Genomic DNA, 25,875 nt, shown 5'->3' with positions numbered 1-25,875 from the left:
AAAAAGGAAGATTTTCTTTTTTAAAAGACCACAGGATGGAACGGGAAAATATTCCGAGTGAGGCAACCAGCCCACTGTGTTCTTTGTAGGTTTCACCACAGCAGTTTGCTTTAAGAAAAAACAGCCAACATTCCTAACCAAAAAAAAAGAAAAAAATGTAAGAACACACTATTCAAGAGTAGACAGAAGGTGCAGCAACTCAACAGAAGGACAAGAAGAACAGTCGGTTTTTATACGCCGATTTTCTCCACCTTTTAAGAAGCATCAAACCGTCTTCCAATCGCCCTCCCTTCCTCTCCCCACAACAGGCACTTTATGAGATAGGTGGGGCTGAGAGTTCGGTGAGAACTGTGACTAGCCCAAGGTCACCCAGCAGGCTTAATGTGGAGGAGTGGGGAATCAAACCCAGCTCTCCAGATTATCCACCGCTCTTAACCACTACACCACTGGCGATGAATCCCTTACACATTTTTGTGCTACCGACAGCAGAGTGTGACTTATGAAAACGGGGTGCTATCCTGATCGAGATCTGGGGCCCGAGACAGAAAAACCACAAAGGGATTTTGCCTTGCAGATCTCATGTTTGTTTGCCCATTTCCCAGAACCCCAAACCCACCCTGCCTTACAGGACAGGCGTCTCAGACCAAGTCAATCCATTAATTTAGCAAATTAATCCACCTAGACAGGTGCTGTCTCATTTGACAAGCTGTGGCTATCCAAGGTCCTAGGCAGAGAAAGATTCTTTCTACCTTTCCCCCAGGCAACTGAGAGATCTTCTCCAATAGGACTAGCCAAGCACCTTTCAAGCAGAGATGCCGGAGATCAAACCTGAGATCTTCTATGAACAGGTGTTCCATTCCTGAACAGTGGCCCCCTCCCAAAGGTGTAGTCTCAAGAGATGCACCAGATTAGCACCAGCTACCCAAGAGAATCCCAGCTTTCAAGGTCCTAGTCCTCACTGATGGCCCTAGCATTGTGCCGAGGGGAAGGGGTGTCTCATACAACTCCTTCCTAGTTGATTCATACAACGCCTTCCTAGTGGATTACTCAACGCTAGTTTGATTCAGCCGTGAACTGTGATGGCATCCAAGCACCCGTTATTGCAATTTCAGCATTTTGCAAATTAAACTATGTTCTAGTCTGGCGCTCTTGAGGATGCACAAAGTCCAGCTGGCCAAAGCAAAAGGCACCTTTGAGCCACATTCCTGCTGGAGGGAAGGATTACCTTTTGCAGATTGAACCAGTGACCATGGTTTTCTTAAACCTTCAGACACACACACACTTTGAAGCTGCCATTAAAATAGCACAACAACAAAGAATACAACGGAAAGAGGGGATGTTTCAAGTTCTTACCATTTGTGCCTGTTAATTCCCACCAGCACTTCTATTTCACAGCATCACTGTACTAGAGGAACCAAAAAAATTGCTTTTTAAAAAAAGGTAAGGCTCATTGCCCCATAAAATAAAGTTCCTTTCCATTAAAAAATAGAAGGGATAAGTTATTAACAGAGGTTTAGTATGGAAAACAGTGCGCAAAATCCAGCATTTTAGTTTTCCTTTCTAGTCCTCAGGGCTGTAACAAACAAGTGCGGGCAGCGCCTGGAAAAGCAACAGAATCCAACAAGACACTAAGAAGAAGAGTTGGTTTTTATATGTCGACTTCCTCTGCCACTTAAGAGAGAATCAAACCGCTTACAATCACCTTCCCTTCCCCTCCCCACAACAGACACCCTGTGAGGTGGGTGGGCTGAGAGAGAATGACTTGCCCAAGGTCACCCAAGGCTTCGTGTGTAGGAGTGGGGAAACACATCCAGTTCACCAGATTAGCGTCTGCCACTCATGTGGAGGAGTGGGGAATCAAACCCAGTTCTCCAGATTAGAGTCCACAGCTCCAAACCACCGCTCTTAACCACTACACCACGCTGGCTCTAAGTAGAACATCTGCTGGTTGCACTTCAGCACCCTGCACAGACCCAGAGTCCCCGCCAAGCTCTTCTCCCACGGCCTCTGTCCTTTCATCTCACCTACCAGCGTCTGCCCTTTCTTGCAATATTTGTCTCCCCCCGCACCCGCAAAAAAGTCCATCTTTTAAAAATACCCAAGTCCTTGAATCACGACAGGCAACATAATTTGGGGCTATAAGGTTTGATCAGTAGATCTACCAAATAAAACCTCCATCGATTAATCAGTGGGTCCTGGTTTTAATCAAGCATGAGTTCAGGGCACCTCTCCTATCCCCAGTTTATCCAAAATAGCTCTTATGGTTCAGATAGGAAAATGGCCTTGGTTTCCAAAGCCTGGGATTCTTAAATGCGAGTTTTCTCATACTCCCGCGAACATCTCGGAAGGGACGTTGAGGTTTGGATTATATGCAAGTTCCTTGAAACAGAATTAAGAACTGCCTTGCTGAATCTGACCAACGATCCACCGAAACCACTACTCGGTTTCTCCCTGAGGTCAGCCAGATGCCTCCGAGAAGCCCACAAGCAGGGCATGAAGGTTATGGGGCCTTCATCTGTAGTCATCATAGGCATACTGCCTCTAAATATGGAGGTTTGATTTGCCTTTCCTGGAGATTTTGGGGGTGGAGCCTGAGGAGACTAAGATTTGGGGGGGGGGACTTCAGTGGGGTATAATGCCATAGAGTCCACCTTCCAAAGCAGCCATATTCTCCAAGTGAACCGATCTCTGTCGCCGGGAGATCAGTCGTAATAGCGGGAGATCTCCAGCCACCACCTGGATCCAGACTAAATTTTCCGTCAGCTAAAAAGAACTTCCCTGCCTTTACCTCCCACTGCAGCCCACCATCTCCATTAAATGCCGCTTATGGGGGATAAGGGACCCCAAAGGACAGCACGAGGTAGATCTTCAGTAGGAAAGGGAAACTGGCGGATCCAACCCAATCCTTGTTTAAGCCATCCAACATAGGCCGTTGCCTCATCTATTTAAAAAGAATTCTCTAAGAATTCTCACAGTGACTCCGATTTAAAAATATTCCACCATGTATCCCATTCTGATCCACCAGATGGCCAATCAACTACATCTGATTCATCTGGTCGGCAACTCTCCTGGAAAAACAAGGCGCCGAGGGCCCGTCTTGATCAGCTTGAGCCGTGCGCACACAGATTGTGGAGCCAAGCAGCACGCCAAGGACAGGAGCGCACCAAGCTTAAGGGACACAGGGAGTTAGCTCAGCGCAGCCGGCCCAACTGCAAACACAGGCTGCCCAAAGCATTTCAAAAACAGGACAGGCAAAGAAGCCACCCCCTCACATGTTAGAGGGTGCAAAGGCAGACATAAGCCAAAGAGGTTATCGGGAGGAGCCCGGGCACCTGCAGCCGAAAGGGATTGGTGTGTGGGAAAACGTGCGACAGACACCACGAGCTACCCTACTTGGGGAGTTCCTTGTTCATTTTATCTTGACACGGGACCTCCTCTCTACTCTCTTCTTGGGCTGCAACAAAAACAAAGCCGTTTCTCAAGGTGCACCGATGCTGCTCTTCAATGCAGGTGCATGAGGAGGGGTTCCCCCCGAAGAAGTATTTTTCAGGGTCAAAGACTTCCACGATCAGAGTGGCGTGGGAAATGCTCTCCCCCAAAGCTGTTCTCACACAGCTTCACAAACATCTGTGGAGTGATAACGTGAGCAGGGCCTGGTGGTGGTGGAAAGGGCCATTAAGTCGCAGCCAACCTATGGCCATCCCGTCGGGTTTTCAAAGCAAGAGACGAGCAGAGTTGGTTTGCCAGTGCCTTCCTCTGCACAGCAATCCTGGTATTCCTTGGAGGTCTCCCATCCAAGTACTAACCAGGGCTGATCCTGCTTAGCTTCTGAAATCTGGCGAGATCAGGCTAGCCTGGGCCATCCAGGTCAGGGCAGGCAGAGTTTACAACATGGACTTTTCCCCCATGCTGGCAGTATCTTTCTTTGACATATGGATAAGGAAGCTCATCTTTGGCCCCACCATCTTAACACTACTGAAGCCATTTTTGAAAATTAATGGTTGGGAGCTCCAAACCCAGAACTCTCAGCACACGCTTGGCTGGACCTTAAGTGAACTCAGAAACTGAGTTAGCAGGTAGTTAGGTCCTCCCTAGTTATGTATAGGTTGACCCAGGGAAGTCATTACCAAAATGACCAACGTGGCTACATTGGAAACATTCCAACCTTACCTGTGGCATTTCTTTGAGGAAGTCAGGAAGTTGGAATTCACCTTTATAAACCTGGAGGTGGGAGAGGGGAGAAGAAAAGCAGTCTTGTAAACAGCATTGACTTTTTACATATTTTCCCCCTGTATTTATTTTCTCTGTTGCTCAGGCTCCTTTTCATACAGGATGCTCGCTGAGGAAGATTATCAGAATGCTTCAATGGGGAGCACGCAGGAAGTTTTCTTCCTTGGATCTGAGCACATGAGGAAGAAGACCCCAAGCTGTGTAGGGCAATGACCCCCTATGGTGGCCTGTTGGCACCATAGAGACCACTTCCACTTCCCCCAAAGCAAAGAGCTAACCCTGGCTTTCCTCTACCTAATCGGAGTTGGAGGTTCTTCAGAAGCTCTAAGGAGGCCTCACCTTTGCATCTGCGGGAAACAACCACTCGGAAGCAGCCGCCTAAATCATAGGACACCTCTAAGTTTGGAACCTGCTAAGATTTTGGCTTCATTTTTATTTACCAATCAGGGCTACACCACTAGAGCCAGAGTGGTGTAGGGGCTAGAGTGCTGGACTAGCTTCCGGGAGCACCACGTTCAAATCCCCACTCTGCCATGGAAGCTTGCTGGACCAAGGGCAACCCACTCTCTCTCCGCCTATCCTACATCACAGGGTTGTTTGTTAGGACAAAAACCGAAGGGAGAACGATGTTATAAAGCTGCTTTGCATCTCCACCGGGGAGAAAAAGCAGGGTGTAAATATTTAAATAAAGAAATAAATCTCCCTGCAAGCTCTGCACACCTGCTTGATCTCTGGGGCCAGACAGGTCTTTCTGGGCAGATGGTGTTCCTCCTGGAAGGGGTGGGGCAGCCAGTCAACAGTGGTCTAATTGCCAATTTTAAGTGGATTGCCTAGGCCTTACAGAGATTCTTGTAAAGGGCTAGGGGGAACGACGGTCTGACCCAGCTAAGATCTTCTTACGGTCTTAAGCCCAAGAGCAGACTCAGCGTCACTTAATTATGTTTATTATGTTAAGGGATTTTCGGTATGCCACCTTGGCTGTGCAAATTTTACAACGTATTGATGGGCCGCAGGCATTTCTGGTAACATTCTAGTAAATTACATACGTAGACTATTGCAAGACTCATCCGCTTCTGTTAAACAAGTCCAGCTGGTATAATCTGGAATCTGGTACACGGGTTCAATCGTCTCTGCATTGCTGTTGGGAACTTGCGGTAAGAAAATTGCTTCCCCACCCCTTGTTCCTGGGAAATGAGGCGCTCTGGAATCATCTTCCCTATGTTTACAAATTTTTAGTTCACACTTGCTGTTTTCCCTTTCCCACCGCCACCCTTTAGGTTGTATGCTCCTCGGGGCAGAGACTTGTCTCTCGTTTACGGCGCTCTGTAAACCGCCACACGCCCCAGACAGCTTGACATCAATAAAGCATCTGAAGGACCAAACCAAGAATCCTTTTTTTAATTTTTACCCTTCTGGTGTTTTCAAGAACTTTCTGATCCGGCTTCCCATAATTTGGCGGGTTGGCATAGGGATCATAGCCGAGTTTCCCCAGCATCGGGGCGATGACGGGCATGTCCTGAAGAACGTCAGATGGGATTTTCCCAACCCACTTCGACAGGGCCTCTACGTTGACTGGCTTGATGACTTGATCTGTGGACCTTTCCACTCTGGAAGGAAAGAAAAGGGAAACTGAATTAAAATCTTAACAGAAAACAAGCAGTTGCTGCTGAAAGTCTACGTCCAACGTACAGACATGGATGGAAGACTTTCTTGATCCTGCTGCAAGAGAAAAAGTGACATTTGGTCATCAAGAAAGGGAGGAGGAATTCAAGAGCAGATTGGGACCTTGGGAGAGCCAGTGGGGTGTAGTGGTTAAGAGCAGCGGACTCTAATCTGGAGAACCAGGTTTGGTTCCCCACGCCTCCACATGAGCGGCGGACTCTAACCTGGAGAACTGGGTTCGATTCCCCCCTCCTCCACATGAAGCTTGCTGGGTGACCTTGGGCTAGTCACAGTTCTCTTCAAACTCAGCCCCACCTACCTCGCAAGGTGTCTGTTGTGGGGAGGGGAAAAGAAGGTGATTGTAAGCCGCTTTGAGACTCCTTAAAGGTAGAGAAAAGCGGGATATAAAAAAACCAACTCTTCTTTTTTTCTGGAACTATACGAAAGTGAAACAGCAGAAATTTATACACACACTCTCTCTCTCTTCCCTCTACTTCTATTGTTAACCAATTTTCTTCTATATGCTGTCTTGCTCTGAGTGGGCTGATGGGGGCCAAAGTGGACACGCTTATTTTTAAGCATTCCTCAGACCCAACGGGTTCCCAGCAGCCACACAACTGGGGAAGGACGGTTTCCGCTTTCCTCCAAGCCATAGGAGAACTGCTTGGAGGAAAGCAGGCGCCCAAATGGTTTCTCGTTTTTGTTTTTTTAAGCCATTCCCTACAGCTGCTGTGTGGCTGCAGGGAACCAGAATTGGGTCCAGGGAACCCGGACACAACTCTTGAAAAATTAAGCCCCTCCAGTTTGGCCCCCCGGGCTAAGGTGGGTGGGAGGACGATCGTTGTACTATTACTGACCTGTTAAGAAAGCAACAGAAAGCCGAATACAAATCTCAATAAGGGGGGGGACTCTGTAAAGGACCCCACCCCAAGTTAATATATTCGCATGGAACCAATAAGTGCTGCTTAAACAAGAAACTTTATCTGTGGGACTTTTCCAAGTACTGGCTGTGTTTGCCCGCACGCAGCCGAGCTAAAAATAAATTACACAGGAACACGCAGACCACGCTTAAAATTTCAATTGCTGTCTCTGTCTGTATTTTCATTTCGGTTTTATGGAGTATGTTTAATAGGCTTTGTTTCGAATGTTAGCTGCCTTGGTGGCTCAGAGTGGGCAGAGAGGCAGGGTGTAAATTTAGTAAATAAATATGCACTCCCATCAGGGCAAATAGCGACACACCTCATTCCCTGAGAAAACTAAACCTCAAGAGTTCTGTTTACACGACTCCCTGCATTGTGTAGTCAAGCTTTTACCCTAGCCTACCTCGCAGGGTAGTCTGGAGGAGAAAGCCCCTCAGGTGAGGGCTCTGGAGATCAAGTCCTATGAGGAAAGGTTGAAGGAGCTCAGTATGTTTAGCCTGGAGAGGAGACAAGTGAGAGGTACTATGATAACATGTGCAAGTACCTGAAAGGCTGTCATATAGATGATGGTGTGGAGTTAGAACATAAGAAAAGCCCTGCTGAAGCAGAGCAAGGCCCATCAAGTCCTGCAGTCTGTTCACACAGTGGCCAACCAGATGCCTCTAGGAAGTCCACAAACAAGACGACTACAGCAGCATTATCCTGCCTTTTGTTTTCAGTTGTCCCAGAATGTCGGACCATTGAAATTAATTGAAATTAAATCAAAAGAGTTTTGGACTAAACATTAGGAAGAACTTCCTGACAGAGCAGTTCCTCGGTGGAACAGGCTTCCTCGGGAGGTGGCGGGCGCTCCTTCTTGGAAGGTTTTTAAGCAGAGGCTAGATGGCCACCTGACAGCAATGCTGATTCTGTGAACTTAGGCAGATCGTGAGAGGGAGGGCAGGAAGGGTTGCATCAGTGCTTGGCTCTTGTGGCCCTTTCTTACATTCCCAGGGTAATGCTGATCGACACTTTGGGGTCAGGAAGCAATTTTCCTCCAGGCCAGATTGGCCAGGGATCCTGGAGGGTTTTTTTTTCTTTTTGCCATCTTCTGGGCGTGGAGCAGAGGTCACTGGGGGTGTGGGAAGAGGTAGTTGTGAATTTCCTGCATTGTGCAGGGGGTTGGACTAGATGACCCGGGTGGTCCCGTCCAACTCAATGATTCTATGATTCACACACAGACACACACACACCCCTTCTTCAATCTCTTGCAGAAAGGGCAGGCTGCATTCCAGAAGCTCAGCTTCCCGCAAGCCTTCCCAGCCTCTGACCTGTGAGAGGGGGGATTTTTAAACGGGGGTGGGGGACTGCAGAGAAAACCCATACAGAGATTTCCCTCCTGCATCATCCTGAGCTGCAGGCTGCGCTTACAGTAAGGAAGAAAGGAACCTGGCCCAAAGCCTTGCTGGGGAACATTTCTTTGCGGCTGCGACAGCCACACAGCTGTTTCGAGTTAAGGAGGGGGCAAACGCCAGGGCGCCTCGAACCCTAGTTGCGGCTTGGCCTCGAGCTCCGGCGCTTCCCTCCCGACAGCCACGCTGGCAGTGACTTCAAGCCACAGGCGGTCCCGTGCTGCTCGAAGCCCCGCGCCAAAGCCATCAAGAGCAACCTCCCTTTGGACACCATCACGTTAGGTTCAAAGCGAACGGTTGCGAGGAGGCAGAGGAGGGGAAAAAGAGAACCCTTGACCCAAAATGCTCAGTAGGTGACAGCAGTGTTATTGCAACAGAACTATCGCTGCAGTTACGAGAAAACCATGGCCGAGGCCGGCGAGAGTGGCTCCGTTTCCAAACCCAAGCGGCAACCCATTGTCGTGGGAGTGAGCATCCTTCGCTTTTTAAAATAGTTTCCTAAGAGATGGGTCAATCGACCCGATGGAATGAGGAGGAGGGAAAGGAGCCGGCGCCGTCTTCCTGTCTGGATCCTGTCCCGTTCCCCCAAGTAGCACGGCCAGCGTGCGGAACAGTCGGAGTCAGCAGAAGGGGAGCGACCGTTTCGAGAGAGGGGCAAGTCCGAATCGGAACCAGAGGAGCCACGATCGGGACCACGTGACAACATTAAACCCCCACCCCACAAAAGCAGCTGTGGGGTTTAACGGGACTCTTCCTCTGGATGTAAAGCCCCCACCCCCAGCCAATATAAACACGGGGGAGGAAAGGGAAAAGGGGTTAAAGGCAGGATGGAAAAGCCTTGCAAACCGCAGTTTGCAACGGCCCTAAGAGGGAACAGAGGAGGCATTATGAAAGCATGGTGTAGTGGTTAAGAGCGGTAGTTTGGAGCAATGGACTCTGATCTGGAGAACCGTGTTTGATTCCCCACTCCTCCACATGAGCGGCAGAGGCTAATCTGGTGAACCGGGTTGGTTTCCCCACTCCTACACACGAAGCCAGATGGGTGACCTTGGGCCAGTTAGAGCTCTCTCAGCCCCACCTACCTCACAGGGTGTCTGTTGTGGGGAGGGGAAGGGAAGGTGATTGGAAGCCGGTCTGAGTCTCCCTTAAGTGGTAGAGAAGGTCGGCCTATAAAAACCAACTCTTCTTCTTCTTCTTATAGTGAAATCCCTAGCAGAGGTATACCCTTCTCAATCCACTGAAGTCAGAAGACTTAAAATGATGCTGCTCTCTCCGGGATTGCTGCATCAATTAGATTAGACCATGCAAAAAAAAAAGGGGGAGTCCTCCGGCTGTAAGAAGAGACAGTGGGGTGAATGAGCAACAGCTACTCCATCTTTGTAAAAGTAACAGATCTGTCTCCATCACACAGCTAGCAGCTATTCAGAGCTGCCTCAAATCTAGCAAAAGCTGGCAGTCGTTCTGAGCTCCTTCTAAGATACATCAAGTTTTCATCAGAAGATTAATTACCAAAAGTAATATTGTATGAGAACCAGGGGAGGGGGCTTTTATAAGTGATTACAATAAACCTCATTCAGAAATGTGTAATACACAATCGTTAAACATTAAGGCAGCATTTCTCAAACTACATACGCACCCTTTCCCCCCTGAAATTAAAACTGCTCTTTACTCCTATGCCCACTTTAGACAGGAAGAATTAGCAGCCCACAGAACAGCCCAGCCTTTGTGTCTCTGCATGAGTCACCGATCAGCTACTCATGCAGGGGCACAACAGGCTGCAGCTTCTTAGGGCTAGCCATTCCACTACCTCGGCATTAGGCGTGACTGAGAAACCCAACCACTGCCAATGTGGAGATGCAATAGAATTATCCATGGCGGCTGCTAAGAAGGAGGAAAGGCCAGAGCAGGAAGCATACAGAGATGCAGCAGGCAGCCTCCTCAGTTAGTTTGGATTCATAGGAGGAGTCTTCAGTTCTTTAATTGCCAGCAGTTGGGAAGTTCCAGCTGAGTAATTGGGGGGGGGTCCATCCACTGCACCATACTGGCTACCATGAGGCTACCCTAAGAATTCCCTTTAGATGCAGAAGACACACACACACACACACAAAAGAAGTCGACTCACTTGGAAAGAGACACATCCTCAGGAGCCCAGCATGTAACAGAAGGTGAGACATGGAAGCCATATTCTAGTATATAAGGAATAAATAACTTTACAGGAAGCTTCATTATACTAGAAGGGCTTGTATGCATTTTTCTACTGTGCATTATGACTATTATATTATTAGGATGTGTACTAGATTACAGTTCTGTGACTGACCACTGAGGAAGGCCCTTTTCAGGCTGAAACGCATTTGGTTCTTACTAGGTCCTACTTTGGTCAATGAAAGATTGTACATCACATGTGTATGAGTTTGTATGTATGTATTGACTGTGAAAGACTTGCCTATGCTATAGGCCTTATGTTTTTAACTTGACTGTGCACCTTATTAAAATTTATATATTTGTAATTTTAGCATTTTTTAGCTCAACCTCTTCTGTTTGGAGACACCCTAAGAATTCCCTTTAGATGCAGAAGACCCCCCTCCACACACACACACACACACACACACACACAACAGAAGTCTACTCACTTGGAAAGAGATACACCACCAGCCTTCCCAATCATCTCTTCATGATGCAGGACAGCAGGATTCCACGGGATGCGGAGGAACCTCAGCAGACTCCTCATCCACCTCTCCGGGTGCAAGACGAGCTGCTCGTAATGAACCATCATGCATCGGTCCGACCCGGCCTCCACGCACTGGTTGTACATGGTCTCGATAGCCCGATTCCACTTGGTCAAGCAGTCCCTGTAGCTGTTGAGGTCAAACCCGGCAATGGTGACCTTCCGGGAGATCATGGAGTGGACGGACGCCCGGCCGTCCCGCACCATCAAAAGAAACTTGGCGTTGGGGAAAATCCGGGCGAGATAAGTTAGGGACTTGAGGGCAAAGGGGTCCTTGTTGCACAGGTAAGGGGCTGGCTCCCCGTGCTTCACAATAATCTCCAGCAGGAAGGCCTGCATGGCCGAGTCCAAAACCTCATCCGTGACGCCCGCTTCGTCAAGACGGATCTTCTCCTTGCTCGACCGGGCCCACATCTGTTTGACCGCCAGGATGCGAGGGATCACTCGGGTCTCTTCCCCACAGCGGATGTCCGGGTGGGCGTCCAGCATCGCCCGCATCAAGGTGGTGCCGCTTCGGGGCACCCCACCAATAAATATTAAAGGCATGTCTTTGTGATAAGCGAAGGTCGTGTTTTCTTTCGAACTGAGGCCAGATCGGGACGTGGCCCTCAAGTACTCCGGCCGGGTGGGCTGACTTCGTTCCTCGATCCGATGGTGGCACTCCATGGCATGTTGCCCCAAATAGAAGACGGTCACCGAACTGATGACCAAACATGCCAGCAACAAATTCTGTTTGAGTTTTCCAACCATTTTTCGGTTAAGTTACCGTCCCGCCAGACAAAAAAAAAATCACCCCACCTGTCTCAGTTTCGGCTCTTCAAGCCATGAAAAGCCCGTTCCAGAAAGATCCAGACCTATCGGAGGAGAGGGAGAAAAATTAAGTCACATCTGGACTACTACAAATTAACTTATTTACCCTCAAGCAACAAATCAGCTAGGAAATAACTGGGTTCTTAAGCATATCAATACCAAATATATTACAATGTATGTCAGGGGTAGGGAGCCCCGTGGCGCAGAGTGGTAAGATGCAGTCCCGCAGTCAAAAAAGCTCTGCTCACGACCTGAGTTCGATCCCAACAGAAGTCAGTTTCAGGTAGCCGGCTCAAGGTTGACTCAGCCTTCCATCTTTCCGAAGTCGGTCAGATGAGTGCCCAGCTTGCTGGGGGTAGATGACTGGGGAAGCCAATGACTGGGGTAGATGACTGGGGAAGCCAATTGCAAACTCTCCGTAAACAAACTCTGCCTAGTAAACGTTGGGATGTGACGTCACCCCATGGGTCAGGAATGACCCGGTGCTTGCACAGAATCACATTTAGCTGTCCGCTCGCTGCAGGGGCAGAGTCAGGAAGCAGGCAGCATTGGGATGCCGTACAAGCTAAATGGAGCCTCCTTATTCAGAGGCAATCTACCTCTAAATACCGGTTGCTGGAAACAAACCGCAGGAGAGGGCTGTTGTCTTCCTGCCCCGCTTATGGGCTTCCTGGGATATGTCTGGTGAGCAGCTATTGGAAACCGGGAGAGATGCATTTGCGGTCTTACCCAGAGATGTCTTCTCACCCTGTGCTAAATGTATCAAGAATTCAGCACAGAGCAACATCAAGCAAACAACATCTTTTGTTGTTGTTGTTTGTTATTTTACACAATGATTGTCAAAACTACAGGCTAAGAAGCCAGGACTGCTACCTTCGTAAGAACATAAGAAAAGTCATGCTGGATCAGACCGAGGCCCATCAAGTCCAGCAGTCTGTTCACACAGTGGCCAACCAGGTGCCTCTAGGAAGCCCCCAAACAAGACGACTGCAGCAGCACCATCCTGCCTGTGTTTCACAGCACCTAATATATTCCGCATGCTCCTCTGATCCTGGAGAGAATAGGTATGCATCATTACTAGTAGCCACTTTGACTAGTAGCCATGAATAGCCCTCTCCTCTATGAGAATGTCCACTCCCCTCTTAAAGCCTTCCAAGTTGGCAGCCATCACCACATCCTGGGGCAGGGAGTTCCACGATTTAACTTCGTACCCAGTTAGTCGGCTTTTCCCTGAAGCAACTGCCTGAAATCATACGGGTCTCTGGCCCCTTGACAGGATCCTCATTTTCAGCGTTCAAATGGATCTCAAAACACAGTTACCCCAGCCTCTCCCCAAATTACTCACCAGAGATCAAACTAAAAAAAAAAAAATCCAACAGAATCTAACTACGAACGTTTCTGCCCACCCACAACAAAGTCACAAGATTAAATGCCGGGAAAAGAATTTCCCTCCGTAATGAGTTACAAAACATTCCACCGCTTCTAAACTGTTATTTTAAAAATGGCAGACAGAACCCAAAATGAAGAAATTAACCTGTCAACCGAGGTAAGGACAAAATCTACAACCAGGAGACCATACAAGTCAGTAGATTTTTAAAAATGTAAAGCAAAATTCCAATAACCACCCCCTCATTTTGAGCTAAAACATTATATTCCATTGTGGTTTGTGGCTAGAACCGAAACAAAACACAGCTCGGCGCGTTTGGTTTCAAACAGGGAGATGCGTTCTTTTATCCGGAGGATCATCGGAGGACACAATTCTCCCAGGCCGGGTCTCCGACTTACTGGCGGCAACAACCGCAAATGAGAAACGAGACGGGTGAAACCGCCTCCCCTGCCAAAAAGACGACGAATTGTCTGGTTTCCTGGGCTGCCTCGCGACTACCCAGAGGGCTCCAAAACAAGCTTACCTAAAAATTCAGGGGGAGAAACCAACATTACCTGCAGCGTCTCTGGTGCCAGATGTGTTTCAAGATCTATCGATGGGTGTGGATCAAATTCCATTCCCTTTCTTATCTGCCCATTGGAAGGTGTGTGTTCCTGAGTGGAGAGTGACACGCAGCCTGCAAATAGGTGTTCCTTTAGTAACAAAAGTGACCCGAGAGCTGTTCTCTAAGAGTGAATCACCTTTTTGCAGGCCTCCACGTTTAAAAAATTCATTCATTCAAGCAGAGCAAAGTTTTGGACTGGTCTTATACTGAATCAGACCATCAGTCCCATCAGGATGGGTGTTGCCTACTCAGACTGGCAGCAGCTCTCTGGGGTCTCAGGAGAAGAAGGAGGGGAAGAGTTGGTTTTTACATGCCAACTTTCTCTACTACTTAAGGAAGACTCAAACTGGCTTATAATCACCTTCCCCTCCCCACAACAGGCACGCTGTGATGTAGGTGAGGCTGAGAGAGTGTGTCTTGCCCAAGGTCACCCAGCTGGCTTCATGTGGAGGAGCAGGGAAACAAATCCAGCTCACCAGATTAGCCTCCGCCGCTCCTGTGGAGGAGTGGGGAATCAAACCCAGTTCTCCAGATTAGAGTCCACCGCTCCAAGCCACCGCTCTTAACCACTACACCACACTGGGGAAAAGGTCTTCCCCAGAGCCTACCATCTGATCCAGTTAGCCAGAGATGCCGGGGATTGAACCTGGATCCTTCTGCCACACAGTCCTGGCTTCTCCCGAGTTACGATTGCAAGAGATGCGCAGCGGAACGATATTGTTCACATCAAGATTGCCCACTGTTAGAAACAGGATGCAGGGCAATGCCGAGCCTTGGTGTAGTCCAGCAGGGTTCTAGGGCTATACTAAACATGTGAAACTACCTTCAAGGAAGTAGACTCATCTCTCCGCATAACTCAGCCTGGTTTCCTCTGAACGGAAGCTGCTCTCTAAGGTCTCGGCCGGAGAAACGTCTTCTCCTATACTTCTGCTATACAAGAGCCCCGCGGCGCAGAGTGCTGCAGTCCAAGCTCTGCTCACGACCTGAGTTCGATCCCGACAGAAGTCGGTTTCAGGGAGCCGGCTCAAGGTTGACTCAGCCTTCCATCCTTCCAAGGTCGGTAAAATGAGTACCCGGCTTGCTGGGGGTAGAGTGTAGACGACTGGGGAAGGCCATGGCAAACCACCCTGCAAACATCGTCTGCCTAGTAAACGTCGGGATGTGACATCACCCCATGGGTCAGGAATGACCCGGTGCTTGCACAGGGGACTACCTTGACCTTTATACTTGCTACCCAACTGTTTAACTGGAGCTGTCAGGGACAGAACCCAAGACTTTCTACAAGCCAAGTAGGTGCCCCTCCGCCAATCCCCCTGAATTGAGCTGGTATGGTAAGTGCGCCATGCAGGGTGTTGAATTCCTGCCTCGGATCATAAGATGTCTCCTTCAGGCATCCCTACGTCTTCCAAAATTTCCCCTGGCCCACTATCAAGCATATCATCATAGCCCTAAGGACTAGTAACTTGATTTCTTTCAGGTTCAGTTCCCCCTCCAAACGTAATAGATATTTTGGGTTTGTAAACCACTCTCAACGCTGAAAGCATTCCACAAATATCTTGTTGGAATCCTGCCAACAGCCCTGGAAGGCGGACCAGTTGCAGAGGGGGAAAGGGCTGAGGCCGATAGAAAGGCTAGCAGGTGTGAACCAGGGAACTCCCTGCTCACAGTACAGTTCGTTCTCTTTGCCACTGTGCTAAAGCAGTGCTCCTGTCGGAAGGACACACATACACAATGGGTAGAGGGAGGAGAAACTCCCCTGCAGAGTGGAGTCAACTACCAGGCATCAGGTCAAAAGGCCAATTTCCACACATGGGAGTCAACAAGGAAATGAAAGCCTGACCCCCCCCACCTCACCCCCAACAAGGACTGCAAATCTGTCCTCAAGGGAACAGCCCAGAGCAGTAATTATTTATACTGTTTAGAGAAAGAATCTCCCTTGAATTTTAAAGCAAACAGAAGAACTACGCGGCTAAGTCAAAAAGGTCCGTCTAATCCCAATTTGCATCTCCAGCCTCAGACAGCTGAACACATGAACACATGAAGCTGCCTTATACTGAATCAGACCCTTGGTCCATCAAAGTCAGTATTGTCTACTCAGACCGGCAGCGGCTCCCCAGGGTCTCAGGCAGGGGTCTCTCACAACACCTGCTTGCCCAGTCCCTTTAACTGGAGATGCCAGGGATTGAACCTGGGACCGTCGGCATGCAAAGCAGAGGCTCTACTACTGAGCCATAGCCCCTCCCCGTCCTCTCTGGAGGTTCCCAAACAGCCCACGAAAGCAGCGTGGTAGCTGTTGGGTTAAAGCGCAGCGCAAGCTCCAGACCTTCTCTGAACACTTCCTCAGGCGGAAAGAAAAAGCAGCAAAGCCTTCGACTTCCCCTGCCGTTTGTCACCGGGTACTCAAAAGTATATTGACTCTGAACATGGAGGTTCCATTCAGCTAACACTCATAAATAGACCCCTCCTCTAAGTTTTTGTCTTCTAAACAGAATGGCCAAGAAGAAGCAGAAGAAGAGCTGGTTTTTATATGCTGACTTTCTCTACCACTTAGGGGTGAATCAAACCGGCTTACAATCACCTTCCTTTCCCCTCCCCACAACAATCCTGTGTGGTAGGTGGGGCTGAGAGCTGTGACTCGCCCAAGGTCACCCAGCTGGCTTCATGTGGAGGAGTGGGGAAACAAATCCAGTTCACCAGATTAGCCTCCACCACTCATGTGGAGGGGTGGGGAATCAAACCCAGTTCTCCAGATCAGAATCCACCACTCCAAACAACCGCTTTTAACCACTACACCATGCTGGCTCCCTAAGAAAAGGACTTGTGATCTGGGAGGAACAGACACATTAAGCCCCGTTTCAGGAGCTTGGAAAAGTCCCACGGCCATCCTAGGTCCCCACCCTGCGACACCAGCCACCCCTTTCGCTGACTCCCAAGGTGTATTAGCTTCTCTCTGGGAAGTAACCACTACCACCAACTCTGAAAGATAGGGTTGCCAACCTCCAGGTAGTAGCTAGAGATCTCCTGCAATTACAACTGATCTCTAGCCGATAGAGATTAGTTCCCCTGAAGAAAATTGCCGCTTTGGCAACTGGACTCTATGGCACTGAAGTCCCTCCCTGCCCCAAACCCCTCCCTCCTGAGGCTCTGCCCCCAAAACCTCCCACTGGTGGCAAAGAGGGACCTGGCAACCGTACTGAAAGAGTATTATCTCCTGCTAGACAGATCTATACATCTCGCACTTCGCATCTGGGCTGCCATTTAAAGACTCTGCCAAGTTGCTGTGTCTCCTGTTTCGCTATCCGGGAGGTCCCTGGTTCAAGTCTCACCTCTGGCATGAGCGCATTAGGCAGGCCACTTGCTCCCGACTCCTTGCTCCACGTGCAATATGAGCCTTAATTATACTAGCTTCCTTTGCAGTGCCTGTGAAAAGATTAAACATAATGTGTGCAAAGCACTTGAACCGCTTGGCGTTCTGTATAAATGCCACGTATAATTATTATTCTGTCCTTCGCATGATGTCACAGCAATAAAATTTTGTGCCTGCAAGAATGTAGCCAGGCTATCATGGGGATGTCCTTAGCTGCGGAACACCCCGGGTTCTTGTCTGGGGTGTGTGTGCAGGGCCAGGTGGGAGGGGTGAGCCCCTCCCCAGAAGAATTTATCCCCTTGTAAGCAGGGGGGGCATAAAAATGCAATTTTAACTCTCTACTTCCTCTGCTATTGCACATCTCGTTGACTCTTCTCTTTTGAGTGGTACAGCTGGATTCGATTTCTAATTTGCCCCAATGCACGAAATACATTCACTAGTTTCCAAAGTGCCAGAAAACTGCTTTAATCGCCCTGACTCTGTTGACAGTTCCCTACACCGTTGCGCAACGCGCCTCTGCAATGCCGTCCATGCATCAGGGCTGGTGCGAAGCAAAAAGATGGGTTTTTTTAAAGACAAAAGAGTCTCTCTGCAGGAAAACCAGCTTGGGGAAGGCCCAGGTTTCCCCCCACCAGCTACATGGTGTGAAACTGAAAGAAACTGACATGAAATCTGCACGCGTCTGATGCTATTGGTTGGGAGGCCCCCTTCTGTATGCCCCACCTTCAGAGGTGGGCTGGAAATGAAAAGTTCCCCTCTGTTTTGGTCCCATTGATGGAACACTTTGCCTGATACCACAACATATGTCCTCCCACCACAAAAACAAGGCTTGTTTGATGACGCCCTTCCAGATTGCGGAGCGTTCGGTCTAAACATAGCTTTGGGGGGTTATAGTTCTGCAGCTTTTAATCTCGTGGCTCCTTTGGCATGTTCTCGCCTGCTATTCGAATTATTGTTTACACTGTTCCATGCAGCAGCTGATATTTAGTTCAGGGCTTTTTAAATTGCTGCTTGATATTTGTTTTCGATGTTTACATTCTCTTGCTGTATTGTATTTTACTAGGGAAAAACTCATGCAGAGCAGGGCATAGAAATATTTTAACTATCCAGATAGGCTGCTGAGCAAGTTTCTGAGTTCTGGCACTGGGGGGGTGGGGGGGGAGTCGCAAGGTCTTAGGCATATCATCATGAAGAAGCTAGACGACATGAGACCACTGGATTTTCTGCATTTAGCCAACAGAATTACAATCACCCTGAGACTTAAACTATTCGTTGCCTTCCTAGAATTTCGATCCATCCCATGTCAATCCATCCCAAGACACGCTGGGGAAAAAATAAAGCTAGGAAAAGTTGAAGGCAGCAGGAAAAGAGGAAGACCCTACAGGAGATGAGTTGACTGGATAAAGGAAGCCCCAGCTTCCATAGGATCGCCAAAAGTCTGAAGCCTGAGACGTAAACTATTCGTTGCCTTCCTAGAATTTCGATGCATCCCATGTCAATCCATCCCAAGACTCGCTGGAAAAAAATAAAGCTAGGAAAAGTTGAAGGCAGCAAAAAAAGAGGAAGACCCAACAGGAGATGAGCTGACTGGATAAAGGAAGCCCCAGCTTTCATAGGATCGCCAAAAGTCTGAAGCGACTTGAGGCCACTTAACACACACACACATTCAAACACGTTTCTAATCCTGACGCCCATGAAAACAAACCTTATGACATCTCAGCAGCTGGAATAAAGATTTGCAGTGGTGGGACATCTGTGTCCTACAAACTTACTTCTCTTTCACTCGGACGCACACCCAGTTATCCTTTGTGCAGTGTGGGGTACCCTCAAGGCTGGATTTTAATTCCTTTGGCCCAGACTACACCCCCCCCCCCCGTCTATGCCCTGAGAAACTACTAAAGAAATACACAGCTGTTCTACAAGCTAAAAAGTTAGGCCACATCTTCACAGTTATCTCCATGTTATACAACTCTTTTTTTTTTCGCCACAGGAACTTTAGGATTCCGGAACTGGACCAGATTTTTTTTTTTAACCCAATAAGGTATTGCTCTGTCCAACATCTCCTGACAATCTCTCTTCCACCCAACAACTGTGTCATTATATTGTACCTCACTAAGGAGAGAGGGACTCAGATACACACTCCCATGGGAAAGCCAAGAAATAGAAGCCATTTCCCCACATGACTCTGGGTTTTCCTCTTTTTTTGCCCTCTCCCTTGGGCAAGAGAGTCAATTATCTTCAGAGCTTTTTTAAAAAGCTAGAAGTTATCTTAGGCAAAAGAATACGTGTTGTATCCCCAGATCTGTGCAAAAATAATGGGCAACAGTTCATTTTTGGCAAATTCTTAATAGGCTGGCATCATGGTAAAAAAAAAAATATATATATCATGGCCCATTTTTTTAAAACTAGTTCATTGAATTTTATTTTTAAAGCGTTTTTTTTTTCCTGCCTGTTGTTTTAATTCTGTTGTTTTTAAATTATGTTATCTGGTACCGATTATATTGTTGTGACTAACCCTGGCAAAAAAATATGTGTTGTATCCCCAGATCTGGGGGATCGTATGTGTTGTTGTGAGTTTCTTGCATTGTGCAGGGGGTTGGACTAGATGGCCCTGGTGGTCCCTTCTAACTATGATTCTATTAGTCTATCTGTACAAAAATAATGGGCAACAGTTCATGTTTGGCAAATTCTTAATAGACCGGCATCATGGTAAAAAAAAAAAAATCAAAATATATCATGGCCCATTTTTTAAAAAACTAGTTCATTGAATTATATTTTTAAAGCGTTTATGTCTGCTGGCTGTTTTAATTCTGTTGCTTTTAAATTATGTTATTTTGTACGGATTGCATTGTTGTGATTCAGCCTGGGACACAGTTATCCAGGAGAAAGACGGACTTATATTTGATTTAACTAAGCAACTAAACTGGATAGAATGAAAGCACTTTCGTGACCTAAGCCACCCTGACAATAACCCTAGAAAGGTAGGCCGCTATCATTACTCCTTATTTCAGAAGAGACAGGCTGAGGCTTAGCATAATCATTTTGGCGAGCATCCAAGCAAGCACACGGCTGGGGCAAAATTTGAACCACAACCTTTCGGGCTCACTGGCCAAAGCCATTACAACAGTCCAGCTTTTCTTGGATCATGGAAAGAGTTTTTAAAAAATCTGAATTTAGAATTCTTATACGTTACCTTTCCATAATACTATGCCCAATGCAACTTACAACCACCACCAAAAACATATTCTAAAGCATCAACAATATTTTTTTCAAAACACTAAAGGATAGCAAAGAGAGAGAGCGAGAGATCAAATTCTAATCAAAACTCCTTCCAAAATGTTTTTTTTTAATCACTTACATTCAGACCAGGTAAGATTTATGATGTAGCATGTGAGCTTCTGAGTTACACAGCACTCTTTCTCAGGATTATGTTTGCATAAAATTAAAAAGGGGGATCATTTGGGGCACATCATATGGTTTCTTTCTAGAATTTAGCACTAGCAGCCTCTTCCTCTAACCAGAAGCTCTCCAAAATCTAGACATTTTCTCCCACACCTTCAACCCAAGATCCTTTTGGGTGAAGACTGACAGTCCAATCCGATACAGAATTAGACCAATTTAAGCCTATTTAACTCTGCGAAGGGCTGCACCACATGTCAGCATCCCTCTGCAGAGCTACACGCTCCAACACCAACTTGAGTCTTCCCGCACAGCTGCAAACCTGCCCAGTTCTCAAAAATGGTATTATTTTACCATCTGGGTGGATTTTGTTCTAGCATACTGAGAAGTTTTTGATCTGCTCTGCCGCAAGCAGTAACTGTTGGGTAATGACGGTTTCAACAGATTTAGAACTTTTCTATTCAGAACCAGAACTGAAAGCTATACATCTACACGGTGGTAGTAGAAAGTGCCGCCCAGATGAAGCTGACTTATGGTAACCTTGTGTTGGGAATTATCTTCTACCATCAAAAAAAAAAAGTTTGCACCATCATCTTCCACCCTATATCTGAATATACAGTTTAGACCAGTGGTTCCCAAATTTTTCAGGCCACCGCCACCTTGGTTCTACAAACTCAACCCCAGCACCCCCTACCCTACCCTATAAAAAGCATTATTCAAAATAGGGGTTTGCATGGCTCGCTGAAGAAGATAATGACAATAAAATTTCAAAACAGTTAACAATTAATCGCACATCTATTCGAAATCAAATTAAAACTTTTTAGTTGAAATTTATTCAACAAAACTGATGAACTTGATCCAGTGGTACCAGCTCTTCGAAGTCTGGAAAAAAATTCTGATAGTTTCTACCAAATTTGCCGGCATGGTGCCATAGCTTGATCTGTTGCAAATTAGTGAACAACACAGTTGAAGGGGCCCACATCTAGCGCCCACCTGCTGCCCTATTGCCTCTTAGTGCCCACCCTAGGTAATCCCACCGCCCCCCAGGGGGTGGTACTGCTCACTTTGGGAACCACTGCCTTAGACTCTAGGCCAAAAAGTTTAAAAGATGGGAGATTTTTATCTAGCATTGCCAGGGATTCCCACAAGCTGCAAACCACTATGAGCATCCTTCCACAAGATGAAACATATTTTAACAGTCATTCTCTCCCTCCCCCATGCCTGGGAACTGTAATCCCCCACTGTGGTGGAGGGTAGGGAATCTCTAGCAGAGCATCCTCAGCTGACATGTCAAACTACACTTCCCACAATTCTTCATGAACACATGAAGCTGCCTTATACTGAATCAGACCCTTGGTCCATCAAAGTCAGTATTGTCTACTCAGACCAGCAGCGGCTCTCCAGGGTCTCAGGTAGAGAAGGTCTTTCACATCACCTACTTGCCTAGTCCCTTTAACTGGAGATGCCGGGGATTGAACCTGGGACCTCCTGCACACCAAGCAGATGCTCTACCACTGAGCAGCCATGACAGTTAGACCAGGTTCAGATTGACAGAGAGCCAGTGTGGTGTAGTGGTTAAGAGTGGTGGTTTGGAGCGGTGGATTCTGGTCTGGAGAACCGGGTTCAATTCCCCACTCCTCCACATGGGCGGCGGAGGCTGATGTGGTGAACTGGATTTGTTTCCCCTCTCCTACACACGAAGCCAGCTGGGTGACCTTGGGCAAGTCACAGCTCTGTTAGAGCTCTCTCAGCCCCACCTACTCACAGGGTGTGTGTTGTGGGGAGGGGAAGAGAAGGTGATTGTAAGCCGGTTTGAGTCTCCCTTAAGTGGTAGAGAAAGTCAGCATATAAAAACCAACTCTTCTTCCTTTCATTCCAGAGGGGTAACTCTGCTAACATTTTTTAATGAAATTAAACAGACCGGGAGCACCTTAAGGACTAATTAAGATGCTACAGGACTCCAGTTCAATTTTCCATTTCCTTTGGTCTCCGTAAAATTTCCAGTAGCTCAGGTTAAGGAAGGAGACAGACAGGCTGGGGGCAACAGATCCCGTGATATATGTAGCCACCTGAGTGTGGATTAAGTGCATTGGCATACATGGATATATACCCATTAGATTTTTACCCTGCCCTTCTTCCAAGCAACTCAGAGTGGTCTACGTGCTTCTTCTCACCTTCATTAAATCTTCACAACAATCCTGTCAGCACGGTTGCCAACCTCCTGGGGGCACCTGGAGAGCTCCCACTTTTATAATTGATCTCCAGACAACCAACATGAGTTCTTCCGGAGCAAATGGCTGCTTTGGAGGGTGGACTGTATGGCATTATACCCTGCTGAGGTCCCTCCCTAATCCCCACCCTCCCCAAGTGCCCCCCCCAAAAAAATCTCCAGGTATTTCCCAAACCAGAGCTGGCAACCCTACCTGTGAGGCAGATGAAGCTGAAAGAAAGAGAGAGAGACTGGTCCAAAATCACCCAGTAAATTTCATGGATGAGTAGGGGGATTTGAATCTAGGACTTCCTGGTGCTAACCCAACACTCTAACCAGTACACTATATTGTGGAAGCTCTCACTGACAGCAAGGTTGGAGCAACCAGAGAAGAAAAGGGATCCCTCAAATATTCAGGAGGCTCTAAAGAGTTTCTAGAAGTAAACCATGCTACAATTTTCACAGACACGATAATCTCAGTGGCCACCATTCATTTGGTTTGGTACAGGAGTATGAGAAGGGGTAATTAGTAGTGGTCACCAAAAAGAATTGAAGGCATTTAAGGATGGTTTCTTTACACAGCACATAATTAACTTACCAAACTCGCCACCCCAGGATGTAATAATGGCCCAAAAAAGTCAATGGCTTTAAAAGCAGGTCAAATAGATTCAAGGAGGAGAAGAAAGCCATCGACGGCCTGTAATCAGAATGGCTAAATGGAACCTCCATGAGTAGAGGCAGTTAGTTGTGCCTCTGAATGTCAGTTTCAGGAGGGGCAAGAGACACCAGCATCCATGTCCTACTTGTAGGCTGGGGGGAGGGGGCAGATTTGGCTAGTCACACTGCGAAACAGGACACTGGACTTGATGGCCCTTGGGTTTGACCCAGCAAGGCTTTGGTTATGTTCTTTGAGATAATTGCAGTCAGAAAGGAAAGGTGGCAGGGAAGAGAGCGTTTCAAGGCACGTTCCGACAGCAAGGGGCATTTGGGAGGGAAAGGGTTAAGGTTGCCAACCGACCAGAATTCTCCTGGCCCAATTCAAAAATTCACCTGCCTTTCCTGGATGATCAGAAAGAAAGGATGTAATATATTTTGTACAAATGGCCAAATTAACTAATAGTCTACATGGAAATGATGTAGAAGAGTTCAAAAAAGACTGGCATAAGGCCGGCAAAGATTGATTTTATGAAGATTGTGAAAGAGTTGTAAAGAAAATATTGTAGTAAAGGGAACTTAAATATATAGTGGATGATATAAAGTTAAGGGGTACTTCTCCGGAAGTCACAATGGGGGTGGGTGGGCACATAACACGAGGGAGGAAAGGGGACTTTTACTTTTAATTCTATATTGGGTTTTTGTTTTTTTGTTTTTTCTGTTAATTTGTTTTAACTTCGTTTAAAATCCTTTTTCTTTCCATTTTTTTCTGTAATTTCTTTATTAAAAAACTGTTAATAAAAATTCTATTAAAAGAAAGAAAGGATGTACCCCCAGACAAAACACATATCTCAAAGCGCTGTCAAGTCCCAGCTGATTTATGGCAACCCCTCAAGGGGGTTTCAAGGCAGGAAGAAGAATAAGAGTTGGTTTTTATATGCCGACTTTCTCTACCACACTTAAGGAAGAATCAAACCCGCTTATAATCACCTTCCCTTTCCCTCCCCTGTGAGGTAGGTGGAGCTGAGAGAGCTCTAAGAGAGCTGTGACTAGCCCAAGGTCACTCAGTTGGCTTCCTGTGTAGAAGTGGGGAAACCAACCCGGTTCACCAGATTGGAGTCCGCCGCTCATGTGGAGGAGTGGGGAATCAAACCCAGTTCTCCAGATCAGAGAAGAGGAACAGAGGTGGTTTGCCTTTGCCTGTCTGTGCAGTATCCCTGGACTTCCTTGGTGGTCTCCCGTCCACTAACCAGGGCCACCCTGCTTAGCTGCCAAGATCTAACAAAATCTGGGCCCAGACAAAAACACAAATCTCTCAGTTTTTTATTCCTAATCCCCATCTGCCGAGCGGTGTGTGCATCGCTCCTCTTCAGGGAGACATACACAAAACACATTTAGAGAACCTCCCTCCACCTCCAATCTCAAAGTCCATTGTTCACAAAGCAAAGGCACTTTAGTCAAGGTTCCCCGTCACACCATTTTTCACAATTTTTTGTTTGTAAGGGGGAGGGGAAACACCTTGCACAGGCTTGCAAGCATATTATCCTTCGATCTTTTAAGGATTTTTCATATATATATATATGTGTGTGTGTGTGTGTGTGTGTGTGTCTTGACACATGCAGAAAGTAATTCACAGTGGGTAGCCGTGTTAGTCTGTCTGCAGTAGTAGAAAAGGACAAGAGTCCAGTAGCACCTTAAAGACTAACAAAAATATTTTCTGGTAAGTATACCCTATATATATTATATAACAAGAATATAACAAATATTCTTGTTAGTCTTTAAGGTGCTACTGGGCTCTTGTCCTTTTCTACCACTGCAGACAGACTAACACGGCTACCCACTGGGAATTACTTTCTGCATGCGTCAGACATTTTTTCCACTTTGATGATGAGTTTTTTTTTAAAGATTGGGAAGGACCTTCCGCATGTTCCAGGACGCCCCATTCCAACATCCCCCCCTTTTTTGTTTTGCAGAACTCCCAGCTTTGCACGCAAACAGTTACAGATGCACCCGTGCGCACGTGCATTGCAATCCCGGGCACGCGAATGACACACCGAAGCCCACCCTGTCCCAAATATGCAAAATATGGGCAAATATGCAAAATGTGGGCTTCGGACCCAAATGTGCAAAAGGACCGCCCTTGCAATTGGGGGATTTTCTCTGCTCCCGGGTTTGCAAGGAGGGGAAGATGGAAAAGCGGCTGCCGGTTGGCTGGCCGGCTGCCCTGCCCCTGGGCATCCCCCGCCGGGCGAGGAAGGGGGCCGGCAGCGGCCAGGGGGCTCTGCTCACCTGCCGGGGGTCTCCACGCCGGCCCCATCGCCGCGCCGCAGCCGCGCCAGGCTCCCGGTCCGCAGAGGCGCTGCCATGGAAATCCAAAAGCCCCTTGGATTGGCCGATGTGTCGCGGCGCCCCATTGGCCGCGCCGGGCGGGGGCGGGGCTCCTCCCCCTCCTCCCCCCACCCTTTCCAGAGGCGAACATCTGGACGCCCAGCTGGGACGGGGAACACCTGGAGGGGT

At 47.6% G+C, this 25,875-nt stretch overlaps 1 protein-coding gene across 2 annotated transcripts; it reads right to left on the bottom strand.

Moving 5' to 3' along the window:
• Positions 1–1,352: 1,352 nt before the first annotated feature.
• On the bottom strand, positions 1,353–11,735 carry TPST1 (tyrosylprotein sulfotransferase 1). 2 transcript variants are annotated; one of them, XM_056864872.1, is made up of 4 exons: positions 10,834–11,735; positions 5,639–5,837; positions 4,171–4,221; positions 1,353–1,400 (listed from the first exon to the last, which is right to left on the bottom strand). In XM_056864872.1, the coding sequence occupies exons 1-4, from the start codon at positions 11,676–11,678 to the stop codon at positions 1,398–1,400; spliced, it is 1,098 nt and encodes a 365-aa protein (XP_056720850.1). In that variant the 5' UTR covers positions 11,679–11,735; the 3' UTR covers positions 1,353–1,397. The 2 variants fall into 2 exon arrangements, with proteins under 2 accessions (XP_056720850.1, XP_056720849.1); XM_056864871.1 differs by lacking the exon at positions 1,353–1,400 and adding an exon at positions 3,361–3,454.
• Positions 11,736–25,875: the final 14,140 nt, after the last annotated feature.

The sequence above is a fragment of the Euleptes europaea genome, chromosome 19 (genome assembly GCF_029931775.1).
Source record: "Euleptes europaea isolate rEulEur1 chromosome 19, rEulEur1.hap1, whole genome shotgun sequence".
NCBI classification, from domain to species: Eukaryota; Metazoa; Chordata; class Lepidosauria; order Squamata; family Sphaerodactylidae; genus Euleptes; species Euleptes europaea.
The sequence above is the reverse complement of the archived record's forward strand: the minus strand, read 5'-3'. Positions and strand labels throughout refer to the sequence as shown.

Bases quoted from the DNA above. Each gene is read 5' to 3' on its own strand.
- TPST1 (XM_056864871.1), bottom strand. From the start codon at position 11,678: ATGGTTGGAAAACTCAAACAGAATTTGTTGCTGGCATGTTTGGTCATC. The intron at 4,222-5,638 runs GTAAAAATTAAA...TCCCACCTCCAG, and splicing joins TTCTTGAAAACACCAGAAGG to GTTTATAAAGGTGAATTCCA. The intron at 3,455-4,170 runs GTAAGGTTGGAA...TTTTTGTTGCAG, and splicing joins TCCTCAAAGAAATGCCACAG to CCCAAGAAGAGAGTAGAGAG.